The sequence below is a fragment of the Oncorhynchus clarkii genome, chromosome 9 (assembly GCF_045791955.1).
Source record: "Oncorhynchus clarkii lewisi isolate Uvic-CL-2024 chromosome 9, UVic_Ocla_1.0, whole genome shotgun sequence".
Taxonomy (NCBI): Eukaryota; Metazoa; Chordata; class Actinopteri; order Salmoniformes; family Salmonidae; genus Oncorhynchus; species Oncorhynchus clarkii.
The window spans coordinates 81,257,950-81,281,670 of record NC_092155.1 but is presented as its reverse complement, the minus strand read 5'-3'; the positions used below and the strand labels follow the sequence as shown (position 1 = coordinate 81,281,670).

Sequence of the window (23,721 nt, the reverse complement as noted above, 5' to 3'; positions counted from 1 at the left end):
GCTACCTACACCCTCAGCTATCCACACCCCCAGCTATCCACACCCCCAGTTACACACACCCCCAGCTATCCACACCCCCAGCTATCCAAACCCCCAGCTATCCACACCCCCAGTTACACACACCCCCAGCTATCCACACCCCCAGCGATCCACACCCCCAGTTACACACACCCCCAGCTATCCACACCCCCAGCTATCCACACCCTCAGCTACCTACAGCCTCAGATATCTACACCCTCAGCTATCCTCACCACCAGCTATCCTCACCCCCAGCTATCCACACCCCCAGCTATCCACACCCCCAGCTATCCACACCCTCAGCTACCTACACCCTCAGATATCTACACCCTCAGCTATCCTCACCCCAGCTATCCACACCCCCAGCTATCCACACCCTCAGCTATCCACACCCCCAGCTATCCTCACCCCCAGCTATCCACACCCTCAGCTATCTACACCCTCAGCTATATACACCCTCAGCTATCCTCACCCCCAGCTATCTACACCCCCAGCTATCTACACCCTCAGCTATATACACCCTCAGCTATATACACCCTCAGCTATCCTCACCCCTAGCTATCCTCACCCCCAGCTATCCACACCCCCAGTTATAGACACCCCCAGCTACACACAACCCCAGCTATCCACACCCCCAGCTATCCACACCCCCAGCTATCCTCACCCCCAGCTATCCACACCCCCAGCTATCCTCACCCCCAGCTATCCACACCCCCAGCTACACCCCCCCCCCTCCCAGCTACACCCACACCCCCAGCTGTCCACACCCCCAGCTACACACAACCCCAGCTATCCACACCCCCAGCTATCCTCACCCCCAGCTATCCACACCCCCAGCTACACCCCCCCCCTCCCAGCTACACCCACACCCCCAGCTGTCCACACCCCCAGCTACACCCACACCCCAGCTATCCACAGCCCCATCTACCCACACCCCCTGTGTACATACACACTCGAACACAGCGTAGTCCGTCCCGTAGTTGGCTCCTGGAACGAGTCCCGGCCCCCCCACCAGACCAGCACACACGTTGCTCACCACATTACCATAGAGATTAGGCATCACCATCACGTCAAACTGCTGCGGCTTAGACACCAGCTACACACACACACACACACACACACACACACACACACACACACACTATTTATTATCCAATTTGATTAGGTAGTAGTGATGTTGCTATGGATACTTGCAAGGTGTAGTAGTGATGCTGCTATGGTTACCTACACGGTGTCGTAGTAATGTTGCTATGGTTACCTGAAAGGTGTAGTAGTGATGCTGCTATGGTTACCTGCAAGTTGTAGTAGTGATGTTGCTATAGTTATCTACAATGTGTCGTAGTGATGTTGCTATGGTTACCTGCATGGTGTAGTAGCGATGTTGCTATGGCTACCTGCAAGGTGTAGTAGTGATGTTGCTATAGTTATCTACAATGTGTCGTAGTGATGTTGCTATGGTTACCGGCATGGTGTAGTAGTGATGTTGCTATGGTTACCTGCATGGTGGTGTCTAGAACCTAAAATAGTTTTTCGTCTGTCCCCATAAGAGAATCCTTTGAAGAACCCTTTTCGGTTCCAAGTAGAACCTTTTGGGTTCAATGTCGAACCCTTTCCACAGAGGGTTCTACCTGGATCCAAAAATGTGTTATCCTATGGGAACAGCCGACAAACCCTTTTCAAACCCTTTTTTCTAAAAGTGTTTAGTATACCTGCATGGTGGTGTTGTCCACGATCATGGCATCGAAGGCGATGTCTTGATAACCCGCGGCAACCTCCTTACAACACTGTAGGAACAGACCATCACCTAGCTTCCTGTTAAACACACACACACACACACACACACACACACACACACACACACAGATTTATAATCAGACAGCAAATGAATGCAAAACACACACACAGATTCAATCAAACACACTAAGAAGCACTGTTTTTATACCAAGCTAACCAACTAATTAACTAACTAGTTAACTAATGAATTAACTAACTTGCTAACTAACGCATTAACAAACTAACTAACTAATTAACTAACATGCACATTTACTGAGTATCACTGACATGATGTTGGCCTTGTGGACAGCGGTGACCCTACGACGACCTCTCTCCCTGGCCAGTCTGAAAGCATAGTCAGCAATCCTCAGAGAGTTGGTCCTCGTGATGATCTTCAGACACTCCACCACCCCAGACACACTCTACATAGAGGAGACAGAGAGAGAGTCACACCCCAGACACACTCTACATAGAGGAGACAGAGAGTCACACCCCAGACACACTCTACATAGAGGAGACAGAGTCACACCCCAGTCACACTCTACATAGAGGAGACAGAGAGAGTCACACCCCAGACACACTCTACATAGAGGAGACAGAGAGAGAGTCACACCCCAGTCACACTCTACATAGAGGAGACAGAGAGAGAGTCACACCCCAGACACACTCTACATAGAGGAGACAGAGAGTCACACCCCAGACACACTCTACATAGAGGAGACAGAGAGAGAGTCACACCCCAGACACACTACATAGAGGAGAGAGAAAGATTCAAACTATGGGTGTGTACCTAAATTCACTGGAGAGTCAGAGTGCTCTAGGAGTTCCTAAATTCACTGGAGAGTCAGAGTGCTCTAGGAGTTCCTCAATTCAGAGCCTTGTCAGATTGTCCATTTGTATATTCAGAGCGTTTTGCTCTCAGGAGCGAACTGGACGCTCTAGCCGAGGAGAAGGCTTGATCCGAGTATTCTTACCTAACAGCAGTCAAGCACCATCACTAACAGGTTAATGTTGCCTAGCCTGTCAAGCACAAAAGCTAACTGTTTAATGTTTCCTAGCTTGCTAGCTAGCTACTTCCAGACACAAGTGAGAGAACACCTCACTCTGACCATTTTACACGCCCTAGAACAGGCCTGGAATACAGCTACTGTAAGTTACTAACTAGAACAGGCCTGGAATACAGCTACTGTAAGTTACTAACTAGAACAGGCCTGGAATACAGCTACTGTAAGTTACTAACTAGAACAGGCCTGGAATACAGCTACTGTAAGTTACTAACTAGAACAGGCCTGGAATACAGCTACTGTAAGTTACTAACTAGAACAGGCCTGGAATACAGCTACTGTAAGTTACTAACTAGAACAGGCTTGGAATACAGCTACTGTAAGTTACTAACTAGAACAGGCCTGGAATACAGCTACTGTAAGTTACTAACTAGAACAGGCCTGGAATACAGCTACTGTAAGTTACTAACTAGAACAGGCCTGGGCAATTATTTTCCATGGAGGGCCATATTAGAATATATTTTTTGCCATCGCGGGCCAGAATCATATTACAGGATTATACATAATGTGTATGACTGTGTTGACAGATATATCTACTGTAAATCACATCCAGATATGCAACTTACTTTAGTGTTTTAACATGCACAGAAATAAACCACATCCAAGTTCTCCTTTTGGTAGGTCTTTTCATTATGAAGATCTAGGTAAAAGTACACTGCGCATTCAGCACCACGGACAGAACTCTTGTTAACGGTAATGCACAAAAACACAAGGAGAGAGAGCTCAATATCACATTTAAACTACTCAATCAGTGTGAGAAGTGAAGTCTCTGATGGGCATTGGCTATTTTATTTATTTCACCTTTATTTAACCAGGTAGGCCAGTTGCGACCTGGCCAAGATAAAGCAAAGCAGTGAGACACAAACAACAACACAGAGTTACACATGGAATAAACAAACAATAACACAATAGGAAAGTCTATGTACAGTGAGTGCAAATGAGGTAAGATTAGGGAGGTAAGGCAATAAATAGGCTGTAGTGGCGAAGTAATTACAATTTAGCAATTAAATACTGGAATGATAGACGTGCAGAAGATGAATGTGCAAGTAGAGATACTGGGGTGCAAAGGAACAAAAAACAAATAACAATATGGGGAAGCGGTAGTTGGATGGGCTGTTTACAGATGGGCTGTTTACAGATGGGCTGTTTACAGATGGGCTGTTTACAGATGCAATGATCTGTGAGCTGCTCTGACAGCTGATGCTTAAAGTTTGTGAGGGAGATTTTTGACATTCGTTCCAGTCATTGGCAGCAGAGAACTGGAAGGACTAGAGCAGAGAAATCAGGTATAGTTTCTGATGTCGCTATGTGCAGGATTGCTGAGAGGTGAGAGTCAGTAAGAGATTATCTGCGCCTTGACTTGTTATATTTCATCACTGAAAATGTCTGTTCACAGACATAGGTTGACCCAAACAGTACAAACATCTTCTGAGCATGACTCCTAATCTTTGGAAAGCTTTGTTCATCGAGAGATGCATAGAACCTCGTCAGTGGCATTGTTTTGAATAGTTCTCCAATCACTGCATCAGACTGAAGATGGATAAGCTCAAGTTGCAGGTCAGTGGGAGTGTTATCCACATTGAAGGTGAAAGGAGAGGAAACCATCAGCATGTCATTTTCCAACGCTTTGAAATCCTCAAAACAATGAGAAAACACACCATTCAAAGCACACAGCAGCGATGTATACTTCTCCCGCTGGTCATCTGATAGGGAACAGACTAGTAGTGTCGGAAGGTGGGGGAGATTGTTGTCATCTGATAGGGAACAGACTAGTAGTGTCGGAAGGTGGGTGAGATTGTTGGCTTCTACTTGACAGGTCAGGAGTAGTAATTCTCCCTTGAAGGCTTTGACAAGGCTGTACAAGTGAGACAAACTGCCTGTGGTTTAAAGATTTTGCTCTTGGGAAGTTTGCCACTTTAGTTACTGTATCCACAACATGGCTCATTTTCAGAACACATTAACAGAGCACCTCCTGATGAATAATGCAATGCAGGAAAATAATTGTCTGATCTGGGTTCAGCTCAGCTACTTGATGTTGTATCCTTTTCAAAAGGTTAACGTTTTTTCCTGTTAAGTTTGGGCACCCAACAGTGGTCACACAGGATAACTTTTCAAGTCCCAGCTTTGCCACACGTTTGTTAACCTACTCCAATAAACATTTCCCTGTGGTTGTGCACTTCATTGACTGCACTGAAGCAAGCTCCTCTGTAATTTCAAAGTCTGGGGTTATGACCTCGTAAGATTATCAACAACTGAGCCGTGTCAGGTGCATCATTGCTCTGATCCAGGGCCAAGGAGAAATAGGTGAAATCCTTTACCTTGTCTTTTAAAAATGTGCTTACCTCAATTATCTTGACACTGTTGCCCCAGCATGTTGACTCTGTACCTGTATCCCTTGTATATAGCCTCCACATTGACTCTGTACCGGTACCCCCCTGTATATAGCCTCCACGTTGACTCTGTACCGGTACCCCCTGTATATAGCCTCCACATTGACTCTGTACTGGTACCCCCTGTATATAGCCTCCACATTGACTCTGTACCGGTACCCCCTGTATATAGCCTCCACATTGACTCTGTACCGGTACACCCCTGTATATAGCCTCCACGTTGACTCTGTACCGGTACCCCCTGTATATAGCCTCCACATTGACTCTGTCCGTGGCCGTGCTGCTGCTCCAGTTTCAACTGTTCTGCCTTATTGGACCATGCTGGTCATTTATGAACATTTGAACATCTTGGCCATGTTCTGTTATAATCTCCACCCGGCACAGCCAGAAGAGGACTGGCCACCCCACATAGCCTAGTTCCTCTCTAGGTTTCTTCCTAGGTTTTGGCCTTTCCAGGGAGTTTTTCCTAGCCACCGTGCTTCTACACCTGCATTGCTTGCTGTTTGGGGTTTTAGGCTGGGTTTCTGTACAGCACTTTGAGATATCAGCTGATGTACGAAGGGCTATATAAATACATTTGATTTGATTTGATTTATAGCCTCCACATTGACTCTGTACCTGTACCCCCTGTATATAGCCTCCACGTTGACTCTGTACCGTAACACCCTGTAAATAGCCTCCACATTGACTCTGTACCGGTACCCCTGTATATAGCCTCCACATTGACTCTGTAGTGGTACCCCCCTGTATATAGCCTCCACATTGACTCTGTACCGGTACCCCCTGTATATGGCCTCCACATTGATTCTGTACCGGTACCCCCTGTATATAGCCTCCACATCGACTCTGTACCGGTACCCCCTGTATATAGCCTCCACATTGACTCTGTACCGTAATACCCTGTATATAGCCTACACATTGACTCTGTACCGGTACCCCCTGTATATAGCCTCCACATTGACTCTGTAGCGGTACCCCCCTGTATATAGCCTCCACATTGACTCTGTACCGGTACCCCCTGTATATAGCCTCCACATTGATTCTGTACCGGTACCCCCTGTATATAGCCTCCACATTGACTCTGTACCTTTACCCCCTGTATATAACCTCCACATTGACTCTGTACCGGTACCCCCTGTATATAGCCTCCACATTGATTCTGTACCGGTACCCCCTGTATATAGCCTCCACATTGACTCTGTACCTTTACCCCCTGTATATAACCTCCACATTGACTCTGTACCGGTACCCCCTGTATATATCCTCCACATTAACTCTGTACCGATACCCCCTGTATATAGCCTCCACATTGACTCTGTACCGGTACCCCCTGTATATAGCCTCCACATTGACTCTGTACCTGTACCCCCTGTACATAGCCTCCACATTGACTCTGTACCGGTACCCCCTGTATATAGCTCCACATTGACTCTGTACCGGTACCCCCTGTATATAGCCTCCACATTGACTCTGTACCGGTACCCCCTGTATATAGCCCCATTATTGTTATTTAGTGCTGCTCTATTTGTTATTCTTATCTCTTACTTCTTTTTTTGGAATGCAGTTTTTATTAAAACTGAATTGTTGGTTAAGAGCTTGTAAGTAAACATTTCACTGTAACGGCTACTCAAATGAAATGTTATTGGTCACATACACATGGGTTAGCAGATGTTAATGCGAGTGTAGCGTAATGCTTGTGCTTCTGGTTCCGACCATGCAGTAATATCTAACAAGTAATCTAACAATTTCATAACAACTACCTTATACACACACACAAGTGTAAAGGAATGAATAAGAATATGTACATAAAAATATATATGATGGTATAGAGTACAGTATTTTTTACTTATTTTTATTTCACCTTTATTTAACCAGGTAGGCTAGTTGAGAACACCTTTATTTAACCAGGTAGGCTAGTTGAGAACACCTTTATTTAACCAGGTAGGCTAGTTGAGAACACCTTTATTTAACCAGGTAGGCCAGTTGAGAACAAGTTCTCATTTACAACTGCGACCTGGCCAAGATAAAGCAAAGCAGTTCGACACATACAACAAGAAAGAGTTACACATGGAATAAACAAAACATAGTCAATAATACAGTAGAACAAAAGGAAACAAAAAGTATATATACAGTGAGTGCAAATGAGGTAAGATAAGGGAGTTAAGGCAATAAATAGGCCATAGTGGCGAAGTAATTACAATATAGCAATTAAACACTGGAATGGTAGATGTGCAGAAGATGAATGTGCAAGTAGAGATACTGGGGTGCAAAGGAGCAAGATAAATAAAGATAAATAAATAAATAAAAAGAGCAAGATAAATAAATAAGTACTGTATGGGGATGAGGTAGGTAGATAGATGGGCTGTTTACAGATGGGCTATGTACAGGTGCAGTGATCTGTGAGCTGCTCTGACAGCTGGTGCTTAAAGCTAGTGAGGGAGATATGAGTCTCCAGCGTCAGAGATTTTTGCAGTTTGTTCCAGTCATTGGCAGTAGAGAACTGGAAAGAAAGACGACCAAAGGAGGAATTGGCTTTGGGGGTATATGTACATATGAGATGAGTAGTGTGGCTCGGGTGGTTGTTGTCATTGATGAACTTTTTGGCCTTCCTGTGACATCGGGTGGTGTAGGTGTCCTGGAGGGCAGGTAGTTTGCCCTCGGTGATGTGCTGTGCAGACCTCAATATCCTCTGGAGAGCCTTAAGGTTGTGGGAAGAGCAGTTGCCGTACCAGGCGGTGATACAGCCCGACAGGATGCTCTCGATTGTGCATCTGTAAAAGTTTGTGAGTGTTTTTGGTGACAAGCCAAAATTCTTCAGCCTTCTTCAGCCTTCAGCCTCCTGAGGTTCACCACACTGTCTGTGTGGGTGGACCATTTCAGTTTGTCCGTGATGTGTATGCCGAGGAACTTAAAACTTTCCACCTTCTCCACTACTGTCCCGTCGATGTGGATAGGAGGGTGCTCCCTCTGCTGTTTCCTGAAGTCCACAACCATCTCCTTTGTTTTGTTGACATTGAGAGTGAGGTTATTTTCCTGACTCCACACTCCGAGGGCCCTCACCTCCTCCCTTTAGGCAGTCTTGTTGTTGTTGGTAATCAGGCCTACCACTGTAGTGTCATCTGCAAAGTTGATGATTGAGTTGAAGGTGTGCATGGCCATGCAGTCGTGGGTGAACAGGGAGTACAGGAAGGGGCTGAGAACGCACCCTTGTGGGGCCCCAGTGTTGAGGATCAGCGGGATGGAGATGTTGTTTCCTACCCTCACCACCTGGGGATGGCCCGTCAGCAAGTCCAGGACCCAGTTTCACAGGGCAGGGTCGAGACCCTGGGTCTCAAGCTTAATGATGAGTTTGGAGGGTACTATGGTATTAAATGCTGAGCTGTAGTCGATGAACAGCATTCTCACATAGGTATTCCTCTTGTCCAGATGGGTTAGGGCAGTGTGCAGTGTGATTGTGATTGCGTCTTCTGTGGACCTACTGGGGCGGTATGAAAACTGAAGTGGGTCTAGGGTGTCAGGTAGGGTGGAGGTGATATGATCCTTGACTAGTCTCTCAAAGCACTTCATGATGACGGAGATGAGTGCTAGTCATTTAGCTCAGTTACCTTAGCTTTCTTGGGAACAGGAACCATGGTGGCCCTCTTGAAGCATGTGGGAACAGCAGACTGGGATAAGGATTGATTGAATATGTCCGTAAACACACCAGCCAGCTGGTTTGCGCATGCTCTGAGGACGTGGCTAGAGATGCCGTCAGGGCCGGCAGCCTTGCGAGGGTTAGCACATTTAAATGCTTTACTCATGTTGGCTGTAGTGAAGGAGAGCCCGCAGGTTTTGGTAGTGGGCCGTGTCGTTGGCACTGTATTGTCCTCAAAGCGAGCAAAGATGTTGTTTAGTTTGCCTGGGAGCAGGACATTGTGGTCCGCGAAGGGGCTGGATTTCTTTTTGTAGTCCGTGATTGACTGTAGACCCTGTCACATGCCTCTCAGGTCTGAGCAGTTGAATTGCGACTCTACTTTGTCTCTATACTGACGCTTAGCTTGTTTGATTGCCTTCGATATGATTGTATTCGATATGCTGATAAAATGTAGGGAGTCTTGTTTTCACATTAGCCTTGTTAAAATCCCCAGCTACAATGAATGCAGCCTCAGGATATATGCTTTCCAGTTTACATGGAGTCCAATGAAGTTCATTCAGGGCCATCAATGTGTCTGCTTGGGGGGGAATATATACGGCTGTGATTATAATCGAAGAGAATTCTCTTGGTAGATAATGCGGTCAACATTTGATTTTAAGGAATTCTAGGTCAGGTGAGCAAAAGGACTTGAGTCCTCAACACGCCAAGTCACTGTTCGTCTTGAAAAGGAAACATTTTCAAACAGCTCTTTGTTGTCGGGGCAAAATAAAGTAAATTAAACATTCTTTAATGAATTCACCCTCACCGAAGACATATTACCATATTTCAGAAGACATATTACCATATTACAGAAGACAGGAATACAATATTACAGAAGACATACTACTATATTTTAGAAGACATATTACCATATTACAGAAGACATATTACCATATTACAGAAGACATATTACCATATTACAGAAGACGTATTACCATATTACAGAAGACGTATTACTATATTACCATATTACAGAAGACATATTACTATATTACAGAAGACGTATTACCATATTACAGAAGACGTATTACTATATTACTATATTACAGAAGACATATTACCATATTACAGAAGACATATTACTTACTATATTACTATATTACAGAAGACATATTACTTACTATATTACTATATTACAGAAGACATATTACTATATTACAGAAGACGTATTACTATATTACAGAAGACATATTACCATATTACAGAAGACATATTACTATATTACTATATTACAGAAGACATATTACCATATTACAGAAGACATATTACTTACTATATTACTATATTACAGAAGACATATTACCATATTTCAGAAGACATATTACCATATTACAGAAGACAGGCATACAATATTACAGAAGACATACTACTATATTTCAGAAGACATATTACTATATTACAGAAGACATATTATCATATTACAGAAGACATATTACTATATTACCATATTACAGAAGTCATATTACTATATTACAGAAGACATATTACTATATTACTATATTACAGAAGACATATTACTATATTACAGAAGACATATTACTATATTACTATATTACAGAAGACATATTACCATATTACAGAAGACATATTACTATATTACAGAAGACATATTACCATATTTCAGAAGACATATTACCATATTACAGAAGACAGGCATACAATATTACAGAAGACATACTAATATATTTCAGAAGACATATTACTATATTACTATATTACAGAAGACATATTACTATATTACAGAAGACATATTACTATATTACTATATTACAGAAGACATATTACTATATTACAGAAGACATATTACTATATTACAGAAGACATACTACTATATTACAGAAGACATATTACTACATTACAGAAGACATATTACCATATTGCAGAAGACATATTACTATATTACTATATTACAGAAGACATATTACTATATTACAGAAGACATATTACTATATTACAGAAGACATATTACCATATTACAGAAGACATATTACTATATTACTATATTACAGAAGACATATTACTATATTACAGAAGACATATTACCATATTACAGAAGACATATTACTATATTACAGAAGACATATTACTATATTACAGAAGACATATTACCATATTACAGAAGACATATTACTATATTACAGAATACATATTACTATATTACTATATTACAGAAGACATATTACTATATTACTATATTACAGAAGACATATTACCATATTACAGAAGACATATTACCATATTACAGAAGACATATTACCATATTACAGAAGTCATATTACTATATTACAGAAGACATATTACTATATTACTATATTACAGAAGACATATTACTATATTACAGAAGACATATTACTATATTACAGAAGACATATTACTATATTACAGAAGACATATTACCATATTACAGAAGACATATTACCATATTACAGAAGACATATTACCATATTTCAGAAGACATATTACCATATTACAGAAGACAGGCATACAATATTACAGAAGACATACTACTATATTTCAGAAGACATATTACTATATTACTATATTACAGAAGACATATTAATATATTACAGAAGACATATTACCATATTACAGAAGACAGGCATACAATATTACAGAAGACATACTACTATATTTCAGAAGACATATTACCATATTACAGAAGACATATTACTATATTACTATATTACAGAAGACATATTACTATATTACAGAAGACATATTACCATATTACAGAAGACATATTACCATATTACAGAAGACATATTACTATATTACTATATTACAGAAGACATATTACCGTATTTCAGAATACATATTACCATATTACAGAAGACATATTACTATATTACAGAAGACATATTACCGTATTTCAGAATACATATTACCATATTACAGAAGACAGGCATACAATATTACAGAAGACATACTACTATATTTCAGAAGACATATTACAATATTACAGAAGACATATTACCATATTACAGAAGTCATATTACTATATTACAGAAGACATATTACTATATTCTGGCTCTGTGTCTCTGTTCCAGACTCAGATGTTCTGTTAGCTGGGTATAATGACAGAGTGGGTAGAGGTAGACTCAGATGTTCTGTTAGCTGGGTATAATGACAGAGTGGGTTGAGGTAGACTCAGATGTTCTGTTAGCTGGGTATAATGACAGAGTGGGTAGAGGTAGACTCATATGTTCTGTTAGCTGGGTATAATGACAGAGTGGGTTGAGGTAGACTCAGATGTTCTGTTAGCTGGATATAATGTCTACAGACAGAGTGGGTAGAGGTAGACTCAGATGTTCTGTTAGCTGGGTATAATGTCTACAGACAGAGTGGGTAGAGGTAGACTCAGATATTCTGTTAGCTGGGTATAATGACAGAGTGGGTAGAGGTAGACTCAGATGTTCTGTTAGCTGGGTATAATGACAGAGTGGGTAGAGATAGACTCAGATATTCTGTTAGCTGGGTATAATGACAGAGTGGGTAGAGGTAGACTCAGATGTTCTGTTAGCTGGGTATAATGACAGAGTGGGTAGAGGTAGACTCAGATGTTCTGTTAGCTGGGTATAATGACAGAGTGAGTAGAGGTGGACTCAGATGTTCTGTTAGCTGGGTATAATGACAGAGTGGGTAGAGGTAGACTCAGATGTTCTGTTAGCTGGGTATAATGACAGAGTGGGTAGAGGTAGACTCAGATGTTCTGTTAGCTAGGTATAATGTCTACAGACAGAGTGGGTAGAGGTAGACTCAGATGTTCTGTTAGCCGGGTATAATGACAGAGTGAGTAGAGGTGGACTCAGATGTTCTGTTAGCTGGGTATAATGACAGAGTGGGTAGAGGTAGACTCAGATGTTCTGTTAGCTGGGTATAATGACAGAGTGGGTAGAGGTAGACTCAGATGTTCTGTTAGCTGGGTATAATGACAGAGTGGGTAGAGGTAGACTCAGATGTTCTGTTAGCTGGGTATAATGACAGAGTGGGTAGAGGTGGACTCAGATGTTCTGTTAGCTGGGTATAATGACAGAGTGGGTAGAGGTAGACTCAGATGTTCTGTTAGCTGGGTATAATGACAGAGTGGGTAGAGGTAGACTCAGATGTTCTGTTAGCTGGGTATAATGACAGAGTGGGTAGAGGTAGACTCAGATGTTCTGTTAGCTGGGTATAATGACAGAGTGGGTAGAGGTAGACTCAGATGTTCTGTTAGCTGGGTACAATGACAGAGTGGGTAGAGGTAGACTCAGATGTTCTGTTAGCTGGGTATAATGACAGAGTGGGTTGAGGTAGACTCAGATGTTCTGTTAGCTAGGTATAATGTCTACAGACAGAGTGGGTAGAGGTAGACTCAGATGTTCTGTTAGCTGGGTATAATGACAGAGTGGGTAGAGGTGGCCTCAGATGTTCTGTTAGCTGGGTATAATGACAGAGTGGGTAGAGGTAGACTCAGATGTTCTGTTAGCTGGGTATAATGACAGAGTGGGTAGAGGTAGACTCAGATGTCCTGTTAGCTGGGTATAATGACAGAGTGGGTAGAGGTAGACTCATATGTTCTGTTAGCTAGGTATAATGCCTACAGACAGAGTGGGTAGAGGTAGACTCAGATGTTCTGTTAGCTGGGTATAATGACAGAGTGGGTAGAGGTAGACTCAGATGTTCTGTTAGCTGGGTATAATGACAGAGTGGGTAGAGTTAGACTCAGATGTTCTGTTAGCTGGGTATAATGACAGAGTGGGTAGAGGTAGACTCAGATGTTCTGTTAGCTGGGTATAATGACAGAGTGGGTAGAGGTAGACTCAGATGTTCTGTTAGCTGGGTATAATGACAGAGTGGGTAGAGGTAGACTCAGATGTTCTGTTAGCTGGGTATAATGACAGAGTGGGTAGAGGTAGACTCAGATGTTCTGTTAGCTGGGTATAATGTCTACAGACAGAGTGAGTAGAGGTGGACTCAGATGTTCTGTTAGCTGGGTATAATGACAGAGTGGGTTGAGGTAGACTCAGATGTTCTGTTAGCTGGATATAATGTCTACAGACAGAGTGGGTAGAGGTAGACTCAAATGTTCTGTTAGCTGGGTATAATGTCTACAGACAGAGTGAGTAGAGGTAGACTCAGATGTTCTGTTAGCTGGGTATAATGACAGAGTGGGTAGAGGTAGACTCAGATGTTCTGTTAGCTGGGTATAATGACAGAGTGGGTAGAGGTAGACTCAGATGTTCTGTTAGCTAGGTATAATGACAGAGTGGGTAGAGGTAGACTCAGATGTTCTGTTAGCTGGGTATAATGACAGAGTGGGTAGAGGTAGACTCAGATGTTCTGTTAGCTAGGTATAATGTCTACAGACAGAGTGGGTAGAGGTAGACTCAGATGTTCTGTTAGCTGGGTATAATGACAGAGTGGGTAGAGGTAGACTCAGATGTTCTGTTAGCTGGGTATAATGACAGAGTGGGTAGAGGTAGACTCAGATGTTCTGTTAGCTGGGTATAATGACAGAGTGGGTAGAGGTAGACTCAGATGTTCTGTTAGCTGGGTATAATGACAGAGTGGGTAGAGGTAGACTCAGATGTTCTGTTAGCTGGGTATAATGACAGAGTGGGTAGAGGTAGACTCAGATGTTCTGTTAGCTAGGTATAATGTCTACAGACAGAGTGGGTAGAGGTAGACTCAGATGTTCTGTTAGCTGGGTATAATGACAGAGTGGGTAGAGGTAGACTTAGATGTTCTGTTAGCTGGGTATAATGACAGAGTGGGTAGAGGTAGACTCAGATGTTCTGTTAGCTGGGTATAATGACAGAGTGGGTAGAGGTAGACTCAGATGTTCTGTTAGCTGGGTATAATGACAGAGTGGGTAGAGGTAGACTCAGATGTTCTGTTAGCTGGGTATAATGACAGAGTGGGTAGAGTTAGACTCAGATGTTCTGTTAGCTGGGTATAATGACAGAGTGGGTAGAGGTAGATTCAGATGTTCTGTTAGCTGGGTATAATGACAGAGTGGGTTGAGGTAGACTCAGATGTTCTGTTAGCTGGATATAATGTCTACAGACAGAGTGGGTAGAGGTAGACTCAGATGTTCTGTTAGCTGGGTATAATGTCTACAGACAGAGTGGGTAGAGGTAGACTCAGATGTTCTGTTAGCTGGGTATAATGACAGAGTGGGTAGAGGTAGACTCAGATGTTCTGTTAGCTGGGTATAATGACAGAGTGGGTAGAGGTAGACTCAGATGTTCTGTTAGCTGGGTATAATGACAGAGTGGGTAGAGGTAGACTCAGATGTTCTGTTAGCTGGGTACAATGACAGAGTGGGTAGAGGTAGACTCAGATGTTCTGTTAGCTGGGTATAATGACAGAGTGGGTAGAGGTAGACTCAGATGTTCTGTTAGCTAGGTATAATGTCTACAGACAGAGTGGGTAGAGGTAGACTCAGATGTTCTGTTAGCTGGGTATAATGACAGAGTGGGTAGAGGTGGCCTCAGATGTTCTGTTAGCTGGGTATAATGACAGAGTGGGTAGAGGTAGACTCAGATGTTCTGTTAGCTGGGTATAATGACAGAGTGGGTAGAGGTAGACTCAGATGTCCTGTTAGCTGGGTATAATGACAGAGTGGGTAGAGGTAGACTCATATGTTCTGTTAGCTAGGTATAATGCCTACAGACAGAGTGGGTAGAGGTAGACTCAGATGTTCTGTTAGCTGGGTATAATGACAGAGTGGGTAGAGGTAGACTCAGATGTTCTGTTAGCTGGGTATAATGACAGAGTGGGTAGAGTTAGACTCAGATGTTCTGTTAGCTGGGTATAATGACAGAGTGGGTAGAGGTAGACTCAGATGTTCTGTTAGCTGGGTATAATGACAGAGTGGGTAGAGGTAGACTCAGATGTTCTGTTAGCTGGGTATAATGACAGAGTGGGTAGAGGTAGACTCAGATGTTCTGTTAGCTGGGTATAATGACAGAGTGGGTAGAGGTAGACTCAGATGTTCTGTTAGCTGGGTATAATGACAGAGTGGGTAGAGGTAGACTCAGATGTTCTGTTAGCTGGGTATAATGTCTACAGACAGAGTGAGTAGAGGTGGACTCAGATGTTCTGTTAGCTGGGTATAATGACAGAGTGGGTTGAGGTAGACTCAGATGTTCTGTTAGCTGGATATAATGTCTACAGACAGAGTGGGTAGAGGTAGACTCAAAGGTTCTGTTAGCTGGGTATAATGTCTACAGACAGAGTGAGTAGAGGTAGACTCAGATGTTCTGTTAGCTGGGTATAATGACAGAGTGGGTAGAGGTAGACTCAGATGTTCTGTTAGCTGGGTATAATGACAGAGTGGGTAGAGGTAGACTCAGATGTTCTGTTAGCTAGGTATAATGACAGAGTGGGTAGAGGTAGACTCAGATGTTCTGTTAGCTGGGTATAATGACAGAGTGGGTAGAGGTAGACTCAGATGTTCTGTTAGCTAGGTATAATGTCTACAGACAGAGTGGGTAGAGGTAGACTCAGATGTTCTGTTAGCTGGGTATAATGACAGAGTGGGTAGAGGTAGACTCAGATGTTCTGTTAGCTGGGTATAATGACAGAGTGGGTAGAGGTAGACTCAGATGTTCTGTTAGCTGGGTATAATGACAGAGTGGGTAGAGGTAGACTCAGATGTTCTGTTAGCTGGGTATAATGACAGAGTGGGTAGAGGTAGACTCAGATGTTCTGTTAGCTGGGTATAATGACAGAGTGGGTAGAGGTAGACTCAGATGTTCTGTTAGCTAGGTATAATGTCTACAGACAGAGTGGGTAGAGGTAGACTCAGATGTTCTGTTAGCTGGGTATAATGACAGAGTGGGTAGAGGTAGACTTAGATGTTCTGTTAGCTGGGTATAATGGCAGAGTGGGTAGAGGTAGACTCAGATGTTCTGTTAGCTGGGTATAATGACAGAGTGGGTAGAGGTAGACTCAGATGTTCTGTTAGCTGGGTATAATGACAGAGTGGGTAGAGGTAGACTCAGATGTTCTGTTAGCTGGGTATAATGACAGAGTGGGTAGAGGTAGACTCAGATGTTCTGTTAGCTGGGTATAATGACAGAGTGGGTAGAGGTAGATTCAGATGTTCTGTTAGCTGGGTATAATGACAGAGTGGGTTGAGGTAGACTCAGATGTTCTGTTAGCTGGATATAATGTCTACAGACAGAGTGGGTAGAGGTAGACTCAGATGTTCTGTTAGCTGGGTATAATGACAGAGTGGGTAGAGGTAGACTCAGATGTTCTGTTAGCTGGGTATAATGACAGAGTGGGTAGAGGTAGACTCAGATGTTCTGTTAGCTGGGTATAATGACAGAGTGGGTAGAGGTAGACTCAGATGTTCTGTTAGCTGGGTATAATGACAGAGTGGGTAGAGGTAGACTCAGATGTTCTGTTAGCTGGGTATAATGTCTACAGACAGAGTGAGTAGAGGTGGACTCAGATGTTCTGTTAGCTGGGTATAATGACAGAGTGGGTTGAGGTAGACTCAGATGTTCTGTTAGCTGGATATAATGTCTACAGACAGAGTGGGTAGAGGTAGACTCAAATGTTCTGTTAGCTGGGTATAATGTCTACAGACAGAGTGAGTAGAGGTAGACTCAGATGTTCTGTTAGCTGGGTATAATGACAGAGTGGGTAGAGGTAGACTCAGATGTTCTGTTAGCTGGGTATAATGACAGAGTGGGTAGAGGTAGACTCAGATGTTCTGTTAGCTAGGTATAATGACAGAGTGGGTAGAGGTAGACTCAGATGTTCTGTTAGCTGGGTATAATGACAGAGTGGGTAGAGGTAGACTCAGATGTTCTGTTAGCTAGGTATAATGTCTACAGACAGAGTGGGTAGAGGTAGACTCAGATGTTCTGTTAGCTGGGTATAATGACAGAGTGGGTAGAGGTAGACTCAGATGTTCTGTTAGCTGGGTATAATGACAGAGTGGGTAGAGGTAGACTCAGATGTTCTGTTAGCTGGGTATAATGACAGAGTGGGTAGAGGTAGACTCAGATGTTCTGTTAGCTGGGTATAATGACAGAGTGGGTAGAGGTAGACTCAGATGTTCTGTTAGCTGGGTATAATGACAGAGTGGGTAGAGGTAGACTCAGATGTTCTGTTAGCTAGGTATAATGTCTACAGACAGAGTGGGTAGAGGTAGACTCAGATGTTCTGTTAGCTGGGTATAATGACAGAGTGGGTAGAGGTAGACTTAGATGTTCTGTTAGCTGGGTATAATGACAGAGTGGGTAGAGGTAGACTCAGATGTTCTGTTAGCTGGGTATAATGACAGAGTGGGTAGAGGTAGACTCAGATGTTCTGTTAGCTGGGTATAATGACAGAGTGGGTAGAGGTAGACTCAGATGTTCTGTTAGCTGGGTATAATGACAGAGTGGGTAGAGTTAGACTCAGATGTTCTGTTAGCTGGGTATAATGACAGAGTGGGTAGAGGTAGATTCAGATGTTCTGTTAGCTGGGTATAATGACAGAGTGGGTTGAGGTAGACTCAGATGTTCTGTTAGCTGGATATAATGTCTACAGACAGAGTGGGTAGAGGTAGACTCATATGTTCTGTTAGCTGGGTATAATGACAGAGTGGGTAGAGGTGGACTCAGATGTTCTGTTAGCTGGGTATAATGACAGAGTGGGTTGAGGTAGACTCAGATGTTCTGTTAGCTGGGTATAATGTCTACAGACAGAGTGGGTAGAGGTAGACTCAGATGTTCTGTTAGCTGGGTATAATGACAGAGTGGGTAGAGGTAGACTCAGATGTTCAATTAGCTGGGTATAATGACAGAGTGGGTAGAGGTAGACTCAGATGTTCTGTTAGCTGGGTATAATGTCTACAGACAGTGTGAGTAGAGGTGGACTCAGATGTTCTGTTAGCTGGGTATAATGACAGAGTGGGTTGAGGTAGACTCAGATGTTCTGTTAGCTGGATATAATGTCTACAGACAGAGTGGGTAGAGGTAGACTCAGATGTTCTGTTAGCTGGGTATAATGTCTACAGACAGAGTGGGTAGAGGTAGACTCAGATGTTCTGTTAGCTGGGTATAATGTCTACAGAGCAGACAGAGTGGGTAGAGGTAGACTCAGATGTTCTGTTAGCTGGGTATAATGTCTACAGACAGAGTGAGTAGAGGTAGACTCAGAAGTTCTGTTAGCTGGGTATAATGACAGAGTGGGTAGAGGTGGACTCAAATGTTCTGTTAGCTGGGTATAATGTCTACAGACAGAGTGGGTAGAGGTAGACTCAGATGTTCTGTTAGCTGGGTATAATGACAGAGTGAGTAGAGGTGGACTCAGATGTTCTGTTAGCTGGGTATAATGTCTACAGAGCAGACAGAGTGGGTAGAGGTAGAGGTATTGCCACATATGTTAAATGCAACCTAGATGTCACTGTGTCCATTTCAACTTCTGTTCTGAAACAGTATGAATGTTTAGTTCTAAATGTGGGCCTTGGTCATAATGCACTATTAACGCTAGCGGGAGTTTATTGCCACCCTCAGCTCCGGTATCTGCTTTATCGCCCACCCTCAGCTCCGGTATCTGCTCTATCGCCCACCTTCTGCTCCGGTATCTGCTGTATCGCCCATCCTTAGCTCCGGTATGTGCTCTATCGCCCACCCTCAGCTCCGGTATCTGCTCAATCGCCCACCCTCAGCTCCGGTATCTGCTCTATCGCCCACCCTCTGCTCCGGTATCGGCTCTATCGCCCACCCTCAGCTCTGGTATCTGCTCTATGACCCACCCTCAGCTCCGGTATCTGCTCTATCGCCCACCCTCAGCTCCGGTATCTGCTCTATCTGGACTGGCTGATGCCAGCATCGTTTAAATTAAAATATATTTGTAATGAACTAAATCTTACTCAACTAATAACTATACCTACCCGTCCTAATCCAAAAGACCCCGAAAAATCTACATTAATAGATCTTATCTTAAAACCTGTTGCGACTCTAGGGGCAGTATTTTCATTTTTGGGAAAAAAACGTTCCCGTTTTAAACAGGATATTTTGTAAGGACAAGATGCTAGAATATGCATATAATTGACAGCTTTTGATAGAAAACACTAACGTTTACAAAACTGTAAAGATATTGTCTGTGAGTATAACAGAACTGATGTTGCAGGCGAAAGCCTGAGAAAAATCCAATACGGAAGTGCCCCAGGTTTTGAAATAAATTATATTACTAACGCCCTAGATAATACAAAGTACTGTGCCGCCTTGTTCATAGATTTATCTAAAGCTTTTGACACTGCAGACCATGCAATACTTTTGGGTAAGCTGTCGTCAATAGGACTGGGACTGGATGCCTGTCGTTGGTTTCATGACTATCTAAAGGATAGAAGGCTGTTAGAGTCGACGGCATCCAGTCAGAGCCATTGGAGTTGGTTAAAGGGGTCCCACAAGGTTCTATACTTGGTCCATTACTGTTTACTCTCTACATAAACAATATCGGTGATGAGATAAGAAAGTGTCAAATTAATTTATATGCTGATGACACTGTCATGTACTCTATCGCTTCAACGTACTCTATCGCTACTATATTTCAGAAGACATATTACTATATTTCAGAATTCATATTACTATATTTCAGAAGACATATTACTATATTACAGAAGACATATTACCATATTACAGAAGACATATTACTATATTTCTTTGCATGCTTCATCTGGAAGTGTCGGGACAAGTTGTAGTCTTTCAAGACAGCGATCCTCTCTTTGTACACTAAGCACACAGCTTTCCCTGATACCTCAGTAAAGACATGTTGATGTCCCCTCTTGCTGGAACACGCTACATTCATTGTCTACTTTCATTTTCTTTGAAATCTTTGAAAATACATTTTAGCTCAATTTCTAGCTAGCTACTATTTGTAACTGTGACGTGTGTGTCCGCCTGTCAGTCACTGTCTGTCCTCGTGTAGTTGTTATTTATAGGTGCCTTCAAAATAAATGTCCCACAAGTTTTTGCCCTGCCCTAGAAGACCTGGTTAGACGGTTTTCATGTTATCTAGAGCGTTGGTGATTGTAACTGTGCTGCTGGCAACAATTTAATGACGCTTTTTTCCCCAACATTTACTGGCACCGCCTATATTCAACGGGTGTTGAGTATTCTTAAATGAATCAGTTATTCTGCACTCTCATTTACAACTGTGACCTGGCCAAGATGAAGCAAAGCAGTGCGACAAAAAACAACACAGAGTTACACATGGAATGAACAAGCGTACAGTCAATAACACAATATAAAAATCTATATACAGTGTGTGCAAATGGAGTAAGGAGGTAAGGCAATAAATGTGGGGGCTGTGCTTTGGCAAAGTGGGTGGGGTTATATCCTTCCTGTTTGGCCCTGTCCGGGGGTGTCCTCGGATGGGGCCACAGTGTCTCCTGACCCCTCCTGTCTCAGCCTCCAGTATTTATGCTGCAGTAGTTTATGTGTCGGGGGGCTAGGGTCAGTTTGTTATATCTGGAGTACTTCTCCTGTCCTATTCGGTGTCCTGTGTGAATCTAAGTGTGCGTTCTCTAATTCTCTCTTTCTCTCTCTCGGAGGACCTGAGCCCTAGGACCATGCCCCAGGACTACCTGACATGATGACTCCTTGCTGTCACCAGTCCACCTGGCCGTGCTGCTGCTCCAGTTTCTTTCAACTGTTCTGCCTTATTATTATTCGACCATGCTGGTCATTTATGAACATTTGAACATCTTGGCCATGTTCTGTTATAATCTCCACCCAGCACAGCCAGAAGAGGACTGGCCATCCCACATATGCTCTCTCTAATTCTCTCTTTCTTTCTCTCTCTCGGAGGACCTGAGCCCTAGGACCATGCCCCAGGAATACCTGACATGATGACTCCTTGCTGTCCCCAGTCCACCTGACTGTGCTGCTGCTCCAGTTTCAACTGTTCTGCCTTATTATTATTCGACCATGCTGGTCATTTATGAACATTTGAACATCTTGGCCATGTTCTGTTATAATCTCCACCCGGCACAGCCAGAAGAGGACTGGCCACCCCACATAGCCTGGTTCCTCTCTAGGTTTCTTCCTAGGTTTTGGCCTTTCTAGGGAGTTTTTCCTAGCCACCGTGCTTCTACACCTGCATTGCTTGCTGTTTGGGGTTTTAGGCTGGGTTTCTGTACAGCACTTTGAGATATCAGCTGATGTACGAAGGGCTATATAAATAAATTTGATTTGATTTGATTTGAAATAGGCCCTAGTAGAGAAGTAAATGAAATTTAGCAAATTAACACTGGAGTGATAGATATGCAGATTATGATGTGCAAGTAGAAACACTGGTGTGCAAAAGAGCAAAAAATAAAATAAAAGCAATTTGGGGATGAGGTAGTTGGGTGGGATATTTACAGATGGGCTGTGTCCAGCTGCAGGGATCAATAAGCTGCTCAGATAGCTGATGCTTAAAGTTAAAGCTCTGAAATGTCTTGAGTCAAAAGTCATTCAAACCCTTTGTTATGGTAAGGCTAAATAAGTTCAGGAGTAAAATGTCCTTATCAAGTCACATAATAACTTGCATGGACTCACTCTTTGTACAATAATAGAGTTTAACATGATTTTTGAATGGCTACCTCATCCCTGTACACCACACATACAATTATCTGTAAGGTCCCTCAGTCAAGCAGCGAATTTCAAAGATTCAACCACATAGACCAGGGAGATTTTCCAATGCCTCGCAAAGAAAGGCACCTATTGGTAGATGGGTAAAGAAAACAAACAAAAAAACATCCCCGTGGGCATGGTGAAGTTATTCATTACACTTTGGATGGTGTATCAATACACCCAGTCACTACAAAGATACAGGCTCAGCTCAGTTGCCGGAGAGGAAGGAAACCCTCTGGGATTTCACCATGAGGCCAACGATGACTCTAAAACAGTTACAGTGTTTATTGGCTGTGATAGGAGAAAACAACAACACCCCTATTACCAGCCTGTTCAACCTCTCTTTCGTATCGTCCGAGATCCCTAAAGATTGGAAAGCTGACGCGGTCATCCCCCTCTTCAAAGGGGGTAACACCCTAAACAGTTTTAGAACTATATCCATCCTGCCCTGCCTATCTAAAGTCTTCGAAAGCCAAGTTAATAATCCCACCATACCTTCTCCGCAGTGCAATTCGGTTTCCGAGCCAGTCACGGGTTCACCTCAGCCACGCTCAAGGTATTAAACAATATCATAACTGCCATCGATAAAAGACAGTACTGTGCAGCCGTCTTCATCGACCTGGCCAAGGCTTTCGACTCTGTCAATCACCGTATTCTTATCGGCAGACTCAATGGCCTTGGTTTTTCTAATGACTGCCTTGCCTGGTTCACCAACTACTTTGCAGACAGAGTTCAGTGTGTCAAATCGGAGGGCATGTTGTCCGGACTTCTGGCAGTCTCTATTGGGGTGCCACAGGGTTCAATTCTCAGGCCGACACTTTTCTCTGTATACATCAATGATGTCGCTCTTGCTGCGGGTGATTCCCTAATCCACTTGTACGCAGACGACACCATTCTGTACACATCTGGCCCTTCATTGGACACTGTGTTAACAAACCTCCAAACGAGCTTCAATGCCATACAACTCTCCTTCCATGGCCTCCAACTGCTCTTAAATTCTAGTAAAACCAAATGCATGCTTTTCAACCGCTCGCTGCCCGCACCCGCCCGTCCGACTAGCATCATCACCCTGGACGGTTCCGACCTAGAATATGTGGACAACTATAAATACCTAGGTGTCTGGCTAGACTGTAAACTCTCCTTCCAGACTCATATTAAACATCTCCAATCCAAAATCAAATCTTGAATCGGCTTTCTAT

The 23,721-nt window shown here is 43.1% G+C and overlaps 1 protein-coding gene across 1 annotated transcript in view; it reads right to left on the bottom strand.

Annotated features, from left to right (window-relative positions):
- The window catches only part of LOC139416987 (isocitrate dehydrogenase [NAD] subunit gamma, mitochondrial-like), a 120,709-nt gene that overhangs the window by 1,875 nt on the left and 95,113 nt on the right, over nucleotides 1–23,721 (bottom strand). Inside the window, exons 7-9 of the mRNA XM_071166221.1 lie at nucleotides 2,080–2,213; nucleotides 1,728–1,830; nucleotides 968–1,114 (exon numbers count right to left, since the gene is read on the bottom strand). Of these exons, the coding sequence (XP_071022322.1) occupies nucleotides 968–1,114; nucleotides 1,728–1,830; nucleotides 2,080–2,213 (384 nt within the window). The remainder of the gene's footprint in view (nucleotides 1–967; nucleotides 1,115–1,727; nucleotides 1,831–2,079; nucleotides 2,214–23,721) is intronic.